This window comes from Jaculus jaculus, chromosome 6 (genome assembly GCF_020740685.1).
Source record: "Jaculus jaculus isolate mJacJac1 chromosome 6, mJacJac1.mat.Y.cur, whole genome shotgun sequence".
Taxonomy (NCBI): domain Eukaryota; kingdom Metazoa; phylum Chordata; class Mammalia; order Rodentia; family Dipodidae; genus Jaculus; species Jaculus jaculus.
In genome coordinates, this window is record NC_059107.1 from 146,950,216 (window position 1) to 146,961,800 (window position 11,585).

The window sequence follows — 11,585 nt, forward strand, 5'->3', positions numbered from 1 at the left end:
CTCAAACAGTGTGCGGTATCTTTTATTCAGTGTGATGACTCAGAGAACCTATGTGGGGAAGGAGCTGGTGAGCTTTTTTGTTTGGAGTGGATTAATTTCCTAGGGCTGCCATAACATAGCATCACAAATGGGCTTGTTTGAAACAATAGACATTAATTCCTCTCACTGATCTGGAGGCTGGAAAGCCAGAATCACGTGGTTGCAAGGCTGTGTTCTTTCCAAAGGCTTGGGAATAATCAGAGTCCTTTCTCTCCTTCCAGCTTCTGGTCACTCTGGCCATCCATGGAGTTGCCTGCTGTATTCAGACTCCATTTCAGCCTCTGCCTTTGTGTGGTGTGGTTGTGTCTCCTCCATGTCTGTGTCCAGATCTCCTTCCTTTTAAAAGGATACCAGTGGTTAGACTAGGGCACATTGTAACCCAGCGTGACCTCATTTTAATATCCTTGTAGAGCTGGGCATGGTGGCACACACCTGTAATCCCAGCAGAGGTAGGAGGGTTGCTTTGAGTTGGAGGGGCCAGCCTCAGACTACAGAGTGAGATCCAGGTTAGCCTGATCTAGAGTGAGACCCTACCTTGAAAAAAAAAAAAGTCCAAGTAGAGTTACATTCACAGGTACCTGGGGTTTAGGATATGATCATATCTTATTTATTTATCATTTATTTATGAGAGACTGAGTGAGAGAATGGGCATGCCAGGGCCTCTGGCCACTGCAAGTGAACTCCAGTCATGTATATCACCTGTACATCTGGCTTGCATGGGTTCTGGGGAATTGAACCTGGTCTTTAGGCTTTGCAGGTAAGCACCTTAATAGCTAAGCCTTCCTTCCAGGCTTGATCATATCTTTTAAGGAGCCACAATTCTCAACCCACAATAGTGGGCAAATGTAAACAATTTAGGTGCCAGCCCATGATCCTTCCAGAGAGCAACACTCACCCCGGATGAATGAAGAGTTTCTCTGCAGATAAGAGTGTGTGTGTGTGTGTGTGTATGTATGTATGTATATATATACATATACATACATACATACATACATGTTTTTTAAATAACTGAATTGAGCCCTTGGGCTGCTGGGAAGCAGCGGCTTGCTGTGTGCTATACGGTAAGGCCTCACTCGGGTGCGTTGAGGCGTGACCCAGCAGCAAGGCACGCTGCAGGTCCCGCTTGGCAGGGTGAGCGTGAGTGCTGCGAAGCAGAAAGGCTGTGAGGAGGCAGATCTGTCAGCTAGAGGCCCAAACTTACCTTACTTCTTCCACATGGGTAGCAGTTAGTAGGATTTTAAAGAAGTGTGTGAGGGATGGAGGCATGGCTTAGTGGTTAAGGTGTTTGCCTGCACGGCCAAAGGACCCAGGTTCGATTCCCCAGGACCCACGTTAGCCAGATTCACAAGGGGCCTGGAGTTCATTTGCAGTGGATGGAGCCCCTGGCACACCCTTCTCTCTCTCTCTCTCTCTCTCTCTCTCTCTCTCTCTCTCTCTCTCTCTCTCTCTCTCTCCCTCTCCCTCTTTCTCTGCCAAATAAATAAATAAAAAGAAGGAATGTGTGAGCCAGCTATGGTAGTGTACACCGGTACTCACTCCAGCACTTCCAGGTGCGGCAGGCTGATCAGGAGTTCAAGCAAGGTACCTTTAGCTCTGTGGTGAGTTGGAGGCCAGCCTGGGCTATATGAGACCCTATCTCGGAAAAACGGGTGGGGGCATAATATTCTTCTGTGAACATTTTTATTGTGAAACCACGTGCCTGGTATGATATGGAAGCAGATGAGTAAAGTGCCAGTTATAGTCCAGTATGACAAATAACAGGACTGTGGTAAGTATATAGCATAGGGAATCCAAGTGCAGCTTGTGTGGACTGTGTCTCGGGGACTTAGGTAGACACACGGACGCAGCATGTGGGGTTCTCTTCTCAGCACAGCCAGCTTGCTATTTGCCAGGACCCGCTGCGTGTCCTACAGTGAGTTTGTTTTGATGGCAACCACCTGGAGTTTATTTCCGTTCCCTTATGTCACCTGCTCTGTCACAAGAGTGCCTGATTTCAGATGGCACTAGCAAGCCTGGGTTTCCCTTTCTAACCAGCCAGCTTTCAAGCTGAGCATGGTGGCAGACACCTTTAATCCCAGCACTCGTGGGGCAGAGACAGGAGGATCTCTGTGAATTCGAGGCCAGCCGGGAATCCTACCTTTAAAAAACACTCTTCCCTCCTAAAATATAAACACAAACATTGTGGGGGTGGAGCTCCCGTGATCCTCTCAGCTTTGCTGAATTACTAGAGTACCTTCAGCAACATGATCTCCTTATGCTTCCTGGCTTTTAGAAAGGCTGTGACTCTAGAGCAGCCACATGGGAGCAGTGCCTCGGACAGCGTAACACTATCTGTGCCACCTGCTCACGCCCTGCTCCCAGCGTCTCTGTCTCAGCTACCTGGAAAGTCTCCAAATCCCTTCATTTATACTGAGGGAGATGTGCTTGGAAGGCAGTGTAGTGGAAAATCCAGTGATTTTTTAAAAAAAATATTTATTTGAGAGAGTGAAAGAGGCAGAGAGAAGGTGTGGGAGAATATGAGCATGCCAGGGTTTCCATCCACTGCAAACAAATTCCAGATGCATATGCCACCTTGTGGGGAATCACACTTGGGTCCTCGGGCTTTGCCAGCAAGCCTTTTAACTGCTAAGCCATGGTGATGAATTTAGTGTAGGCAAAATAGAAAATGATACTGTGGCCAGATGGATGGTGACATAGAAATGGAAAGATGCCAGTGGAAGTAGGTTACAGGATCAACAGCTGATTGTAAATGGGACAAGAGAAGAAGCTAGAACGAATGGTCCAGGCTTGTGGCCTGAGGCAGGAAGTGAGAGGCGAGGCTTCAGGAGAACGACAGTGAGCGCTAGCTTCCCGAGGGCCTGTTTGCATCAGCACGGTGCCTCCCGTGTGTTAGCTTCCTTCGAGCATCGGGCGCTGAAGGGCACCGTCTACACATTACAGACAGGGCATGGTGGGCAAAGAGGTGAGAACTTTGCCCTCGGTTATCCAGTGGTGGAGCTGGGATTCAAACCCAGGCACTCCTTGCTGACACTCCATTACTGGCATTGAACTTGAAAATAGGAAATGATTTTTTGGTGGCAGTGTCAGTGTTGTACAGACTCATGGACTTGAATTGTAAGCCCAACAAATGCTTTTCAGTGAAGCTGAGTGTGCAGGTGAGGTAAAATGGAGACAATTTCCCCTGTTGCCTTGCTAAGAATGCCACATAGACAGTATGGAGGAGAGTCCTAGGCTTTGAGAGATCCAGTACGTAGGAACGTGCATTGTTCGCCTCAGAGGAGTAACCATTTACTAGACAAATTCCTCAGGTCTTTGATCTTTAGACAGGGAGATTTCCAGAGGGCTTCCTTGTGGAGTTTTTCAAGAAAAGCAAAGGTCCACTGTTGTTTTGACTGGAGGCCTCTGAGGCGCCTCCAGCCCCTGGAGTATCAAATGCCTGACTGCTGCTCAGGGTGAGATATTGGTGGGGCCAGTTTACTCTGGACTTGGAGGCAGCTGTCATTGAGTAGGAAACTGATTACATGCAGTGTTGAGTAATTTCAGCTAATCAACTTTACTTGGAAGGGGAAACAATAGCTCGGGCAGAAAGATTTGAAAATATCCCCCCCCCCCTTTTTTTTGGTTTTTCGAGGTAGGGTCTCACTCTGGTCTAGGCTGACCTGGAATTAACTATGTAGTCTCAGGGTGTCCTTGAACTCATGGCAATCCTCCTACCTCTGCCTCCCGAGTGCTGGGATTAAAGGTGTGCGCCACCACACCCGGCCTAAAAATATCCCTTTTTAAAATGTGTTAAAATGAGGCTGGCTATCATGTTGTGGGCCACCTGGCCTAGCTACTCAGGAGGTGGGAACAGGCAGAGTGCAAGTTTGAGCCCAGCTTGGGCTACATGCTTCTAGGCCAGCCTGGCGGTGTATACAGTAAAATGCTGTCAGGAAAACATCAACAACAGCAGTAAACAAGAAATGCCCTCAAATTTCTGATGCCAAACATCAAGGGTTTTTGTTTTGTGTTGCTTTTACTTTGATATTAAATATAATCTCATTCTAAAGAGTGGATGAGGAACGTATGGGCCAGATAGGAAGTCACAGATCTCTAGCAGCACTTGACTTTTTGTAACTGTCCTTTTCTTCTAGTATATTTTATTTTATTAACAACTTCCATGATTATAAAAAATGTCCCATGGTAATACACTCCCCCCACTTTCCCTTTGAAACTCCATTCTCCATCATATCCCTTCCCCCTCTTAGTCTCTTTTATTTTGATGTCATGATCTTTTCCTCCTTTTACGATGGTTTTGTGTAAGTGTCCTCTGTTTTTGAGAGGTGCCCCTCCATGGTCTTTTATTTATTTTTTTTATTTATCATATGGAGAGAGAGAGAAAGAATGAGAATGGGTCTATCAGACAGGGCCTCTAGCCACTACAAAAGAACTCCAGACACATCCACCATTGTGCAGCTGGCTTTATGTGGGTGCTGGGATATTGAACTGGATCATTAGATTTTACAGGCAAGCACCTTAACCACTGAGTACTCTCTCTGGCCCCCAGATTACGTATGTATGTATGTATGTATGTATGTATGTATGTATGTATGTATGTATGTATGTATGTTTTTTATTTATTTATGAGAGAGAGAGGGAACATGGGTGTGCCAGGGTATCCAGCCACTACAAACAAACTCCAGACACATATGCCCTCTTGTGCATCTGGCTTACATGGATCCTGGAGAATCGACCCAGGATCTTTTGGCTTTGCAAGCAAATGCCTTAACTGCTGAGCCATCTCTCTAGCCCTATTTATTTTATTTATTTATTTATTTTATATTTATTTATTTTAGAGTGAGAGAGGGAGAGAATTAGTATGCCAGGGCCTCAGTTACTGCAATTGAACCCCAGATGCTTGCGCCACCTAGTGGTCATTTGAGACCTTGCTTTTGCCTCACCTTTGTGCATCTGCCTAATGTGGGATCTGGAGAGTAGAACCTGGGCCCTTAGGCTTCACAGACAAACACCTTAACTGTGAAGCCATCTCTCTAGTCCTTAAAAAATATTTTATTTATTTATTTGAGATATGGTGAAACAGAAAGAGGCAGGCAGGGGAGGGAGAAAGAATGGGCATGACAGGGCCTTCTGCCACTGCAAATGCACTTCAGATACATGGGCCATTTGGTGCATCTGACTTTACATGGATACTAGGAAACTGAACCTGGGCCATCAGGCTTTTGCAAGCAAGTGTCTTTAACTGCTGAGTCCCATGACATTTGTTAGCTTTTTTGTTTTTATTTGTGTGTGTGTGTGTGTGTGTGTGTGTGTGTGTGTGTGTGTGTGTTTCCTTTGAGGTAGGGTCTTGCTTTAGCCCAGGTTGACCTGAAATTCACTATGTAGTCTCTGGGTAGCCTTGAACTCACAGTGATCCTCCTGCCTCTGCCTCCTGAGTGCTGGCATTCAAGGCGTGTGACCTGCCCCCATGGTCATTTTTTTAAAAAGACACATTTTTAGCTGGTTGCATGCCTTTATTACCAGCACTCAGGAGGTAGAGGTAGGAGGATCACCATGAGTTTGAGGCCATCCTGAGAATATATAGTGAATTCCAAGTCAGCCTGGGCTCAAGTGAGACCCTACCTTGGAAAGAAACAATAACAACGACAAAAAGACATGTTTTTTTTTTTTGTTGTTGTTTGTTTGTTTTGTTTTTCAAGGTTAGGGTCTCACTCTGATCCACACAGACCTGGAATTCACTGTGTAGTTTCAGGGTGGCCTTGAACTCACGGTGATCCTCTTACCTCTGCCTCCCGAGTGCTGGGATTAAAGGCGTGCACCACCATGCCCTGCTAAAAAGACACGTTTTTATGAAAACTCTAAAATGCTATAAATGAATGAAATTCTCTGTCAAAATTAACTCTGTCCAGTTGTTCATTTAGACGGATCAACAATGATAGCTTGACTTCTTCCATCCTTTTAATAGGCGTGTCGTCAGCATAAGAAAGTAGTAGCTCTTTTTTAAAATCTCCCACTTCTTGATGGGTTAGTTCTGTGTTCAAATATATTTCAAAATCAGTTTTGAGAAATTGAAACTTGAAGATTTCTGAAGCTAGCATTTGTGTAGACATATACTCCTGTTCTTTATTTCCACCCTTTATAAAAAATGAAAAGAAACCATGTTTGATGGTGTGTTAAATTGTTCATAGTACTGTTGTCCTCACAGCTATTTTCATTATCATAGATTGTCTCCCTGTCCTCATCCATGCTCACACATTTTTTAAACAAAAGAATTATATTCCCTTTCAAAAAAAATGTTGTGCTCATTTACAATGCCATCAGCATTGAATTTAAGAGTGCTAATGAGAATGTTGCAAAATTCAGTGTGAATGTACTTTTTCTATAGTAAGTACAAAAGAAATAACTACTTCAAGGATTTTCACATCTTTGCTAACAAGAATAAGCTCCATAATTACTGTTTTTGTATGTGAATTATCCACATTTTCTTCTAGGTTCATATTTGAAATATTTTAAGATATTGGCCATATGTACTTAAGCCTCAATTTGTGCAGTAGTGCTGGTGTATGTTAGTGTCTAGGACAGGGAGGGCCTTGTTTTTACATCTAGGCTAAAACACACCAGAAGCCTTTCTTAGACTTGATCCTCTTTGTACTGGATAGATGGCCCTTGTATCATAATCAGATGCTTTGGACTACATCAGATAAAATAGCCTGATTTCTTACTCTTTCCTCTTTATGTTAAAAAGTGGTGCCTCATGCCTGTAACAACAACATTTGGGATGCTGAGGCAAAAGAATTGCTATGAGTGTGAAACCTTTCCGAGCTACAGACAGATTCAGGTTGTCCTAGGCCTCGGAGTGAGACAATCTCAGAAATGGAACCAAACCAAGCCTCCCTAGAAAGAAACTAACTTGCTTTTGAGACTTGATAAAGGGACAAAAAGTAGGTGAAAAGGTTTTCCTGGTGTGCCACCAAGGCTATGAGCTCTCTGTGCTGGGCAGGAAAAGTGGACCCTGAGAACTAGGAGTGATGCCAGGTGGAGCTTGCTCGCCTTCGTGGCGTCACCCCTGTGGACGGTGCTGGTACTGCGCAGCAAGGTGCGGTGACACACGCGAGCACGCTGTGGAGACCAGAAAGGGAGAGGGTTGGGGACAGGTAGGGAAACCAACAGCGCTGCAGAGCGGGAGAGTGGGGTGCGGTGGGCAGGTTCTCAAGCCACAGGGGGGTGTTTTAGTGGAGTGTGAGGCTGGACTGGGGCAGAGAAATGACAGTGAAAACAGATCCTAAGTGCCAGCAGCTCAGGATGTGCCCATGAAGTTAGGGAGAAATGTTGAAAGGAGAAAGCCGATGGAAAGGGGCGGGCTGAGAGAATGGGTTCCTGGACAAGTGACGTGACAAGGCAGAGTATAAGGAAATGGTGTCCAAGGCCAGCCTGGTGTTACATCAACACGCTTTTGCAGTGAGTCAGCTACAAACAAAGTCACTTAGCTTGCATTTGTCTGAAAATGTCTTTCTTAGGCCTCTTGTTGGAAGGGTATTGTTGACCAGAATTCTAGGTTGACAGGTTGTTTTCTTTGAACTTGTATGGGGGCAATGTTTTCTTGTCGCCCTTGGACGAGTGCAGGCAGTTACTTAGTTCCTTGTGGGTCTGTTTGACCCTTTGAGATGGACCTCGAGTGTGTTAGCATGCTCTGCAGAGCTTGGACTGCAGGGCTGCCCCTCCGCCCGCCCGCCTTCCTGAGGCTTCTGCTCCCAGTGAGCTCCGATGGGTTGAGAGTCCATCCCACCGAGGGACCTGTGAGGATTTCTGGGGTTCTTCGTGTGGGTGATGTCCTTTCTCTGGGGTTCTGCCTCCCAATTTCCCAGCCTTCACAGACACCATCCATCCCGCTCAAGCCGTCTAGCTGTCCCTGTTCTCACTGGAGAGAGGACAGTGAGAGGATGCGTGCAGGCACACGGGCCTCCTGCCACTGCAAACGAACTGAGTGTGCGCCACTTAGTGCATCTGGCTTTATCTGCGAACTGGGGATCAAACCCAGCTCCATGCTGTCAACCCCTGAGGTGTTCCCTTGGGACCTCCACTGAGACAAACCCAAGACTCAGCTTCAACACAGCCAGTGTGAAGCAGTCAGAATTTATTAAAGATATTTTTATGCAGAATTTAAGCGTGAGGGTTAAGAGAAAGTAGGACTTGCGCCAGAGTAGGGAAAGAAGACAGCCAGCTGTGGGTCTGGGCTTCCCAAGGGAGGTGGCTTATCACTAGCCACATATGCCACGTGGTTGGCTCTTATGTTAAGTGTCAAGAGGTAAGAACCCTTTCTTCCTTTCTGTTGATCAGTGAGAGTCTGTGGTGACTGGAGGTACCTTGGGATGGACTGTGATCTGCTAAAATCAAAGCAGAAGTCACTAGGGTTATTGGGGGGGGGGTGGAACTTGGAAGTTTCTGATTAGAGTCCTAGAAAATAGCAGGCTACAACTGAGAAAGGAGAAAGGTCTTAAGCAGTTGTAAATTGCGTCAGCATCCTTAATTCTCAGCTGGCCAGAGGATTCCAGAATGAAGATCCCTTTTCTTCTTGTGTCCCCTTGTTTCCTGTGTTTCTGTCCTGCCTCAGAATCACTTAGGGCTCTTGGCTGAAAATGAGTATCTTGGGCCCCACTCTAGATTTGCCAAACTAGACTCTGTAACTTTCATGGGGCAGGTATGAACTGGGTCAGTTCACTAAGGTGAATAAAAGTTGTCACTAGCTGTTAAGGCCGTGTGCCCCATGGCCACCAGATGCTTAAAGATGCGAAACAGCTCATTTCTCACCGCCTGAGAGAGCTTCGCCTGCTCGGGGCCTGTCGTGTGCGTCCAGCGCTCCGGGCGTGGGGCGTCTGGGACATGGCATAGTGCACAGTGGGGATCGGCCGCAGCTCATGTGGCCGCAGACAGAGTCTGCATAGGTGACTCATGACGCCTTCACTGTTAGACAGTTTGGCCCAACCCTGTGTTCAAGAGCCATTGAATTTCCCTTTCATTCAGGAGGAAAAAAAAAAAAGTAAGAATCTGAAATAATTTGTGCTGTGGGTAAGTACAGTACAGTAGAGACTCAGGAAATCTGGTCCTAGAATAATGTATGCACCATCATGTCATGTACACGTAAGTTAAAAAAAACAAAACAAAACTCAAAAGAAACCAGGAGTTAGGAAAGGAGTGGAGAGAGCCATCAGGAAGGCACACGCGGGCTGTGACTGTGTCGTCAGGCCGCCCACATGAGCATGCTGGCGCTTCACGATGGGTTAACGGACACTTATCGAAGTCTCCCGGCTATTGTGATGCATGTGGTATCACCTGTGAACTCGTCCGCTCACACTATGACGTCATGCCCTTTTCCTCTGCCCTGCAGGTATTCACCACGCTGTCGGTGACCAAGCGCTCCGGGGGAGACATCCTGCAGGCCGGCTGCTGAGGTTAAGCCCCAGTGTTGACGCTCTTGCCAAGACTGCGAACCACTGGCTTGTTTCCTTGCCCACAGCCAGGCAAAATTAGCAAGGCTCCTACTCTCGGTGCCTGTTCTTGGTGCCCTGGGATCTCGTGGGCAGGAGGTGGGGAGTGGAAGGCAAGCAGCGTCTCACTGGGGTCTCCATACTGAACTCAAGCTGGCTCTGGCAGTGCATCGGAGAGGTGCGTCCATGAAGTCACCGGCCTCAAGCCCAAGTGGTAGGCGGTGATGGAACAGCTGCTGGATCAGCTCAGCCTGACCTCTTTTTGTCAGTTTCTTACTCTTGTTCTCCAGCTATCTAATGTCAAGTCTAGTTTTCTTGTTTTCCATGGGGTTAGTAGTACTAGAGATGGGAAATGTTAGCAATCACTTTTGTCCAAAAGCAAGTCATGTCTAGACTACTCAGATCCAGTCTTACTGCATGGAAGGGGAGATGAGTTGGCTCACGAAAGCCACATTGTTTGTCCCCTGAAAGAAAAGCTACCCTATGACTAAAATGTACTGCTCTGTTTACTGGCCTGTTTAGCCCTGTCTTTTTCCATAAGTAATATGTCCAAAGCAAGTAAAACCATGATTCACTCTTGCCAATTTTCCTTCTGTGCTACAGCACTGCTTAGAAAGGGAAATGTCTGCGTGGCCAGCTACCTGAGGAATACTGCACCGCGTGGATGTGGTGTAGCATAGATTAGCATCTAGATGCAGACAGACACCAGTGGAAAGCAGAAAATGGCTCACTTGATTTAGTTTATTGTCTGGCCTTCGTGAGCTGGGATTATTTGTGATGGAAGACATTTAAATGGCTTAAGCGTCTTGTTTTGGTTTGGTTTGGTACCTTTGGCTTTAAGCTGAAATACCAGACGGGCACAGCTTGCTTTTGTGTGTGTGTTCTGCTGTGTTCCTACTATGTTCATAGGAAAGTAGGACTTTCCACATGTATGATTTAAATCGTTTATGGTAATTGCTTCTTAAAGGAACTTGTTCATGTCATAAGTTATTGTTTTTGAACACAGGTGGATGTGAAGGATTTTCATTTAAAAACCAAGAGGTTTGACTTTTCTGTTTAACGAGCCTGGTGGGATTTTGGCAGAAGTGCTTGCACTCTGTTAGCCCTCCAGTGTGGCATCGTCCTGCCCAGGCTGTGTGTGTGACGGCACACTCGCTGAAGACTGGGTGTAGACCATCTTGCCACACTCTGCTCGTCAGGCCTCCTGCCACCATATCTTACAGCTCCTGTTTCATCCCCCCACACACCGGATTTCCTACCTGCAGTACTGAGTAAAGTACGTTTCTGGGCCACCTCAGGGAACCTGTGTCTGCTGGTGGTCAGTCAGCGGAGCACCTACCTGCCCCACAGGGTGCTCGTATGAAGACAGGGGGAAAGGGGAGGGGGACGAAGGGGATGACTATGTTCAGTTTTATTTATTTATTTTATAATTTTTTTTTCTCCCAGCTCTGCCAGCTTATAAAGAATTGAACAGTAGGCTGACAGTGTGAGATAATTGTGCCTAATCATGTGATTCTCAGTGGAACAGAATGTTCTGCCCCCACAGGAAGGATGATATTCCATAGACTTGTCTTGTTTAGATTCTGTAATTGCCCAATGTACTGTAACTCATATTTCAATTCCATATATTTTTGTTACAAATTTTCTGAGAAAAATGTGAAACATTAAAAGGTGTTGATGCCACGTGTGCCTTCTTATTGGGTGGGGGTTTGGGAGCTCCCTGAGGGCTGAGTGAGCCGCCAGCTTTGCGCTGAAGAGCGTGGAGAACCAACTGCCAGTGCTCAGACTCCAGGGAGTGGCTCTTGTGGGGCGCCTTTTGGAGACTGGAGTGGCTCTTGCAGTTCCTGTCCAGTTTGCTCTCAGTGACCCATTAGCCTTGGTCTTTGGGAGCAAAACCATCCACTCCATTAAAACACACTCACTTCCCAGTGCTTTGTTTTATTTTTATTTTTTTTAAACACATTTTATTTATGTATTTGAGAGAGAGAAAGAGGTAGAGAGGGAGAGAATGGGTGCGTCGGCTCCTTCAGCCACTGCAAATGGACTCCAGATGCATGCACCCCC

General features: G+C 46.4%; 1 protein-coding gene across 4 annotated transcripts in view; it reads left to right on the top strand.

Annotated features, from left to right (window-relative positions):
* Txnrd1 (thioredoxin reductase 1) overlaps positions 1 to 11,204 on the top strand; it is a 106,654-nt gene extending 95,450 nt beyond the window's left edge. For all 4 annotated transcript variants that reach the window (XM_045151560.1, XM_045151561.1, XM_045151562.1 and 1 more), the window contains exon 14: positions 9,422 to 11,204. In XM_045151560.1, the coding sequence (XP_045007495.1) occupies positions 9,422 to 9,484 (63 nt within the window). In that variant the 3' untranslated portion in view covers positions 9,485 to 11,204. The remainder of the gene's footprint in view (positions 1 to 9,421) is intronic.
* Positions 11,205 to 11,585: the final 381 nt, after the last annotated feature.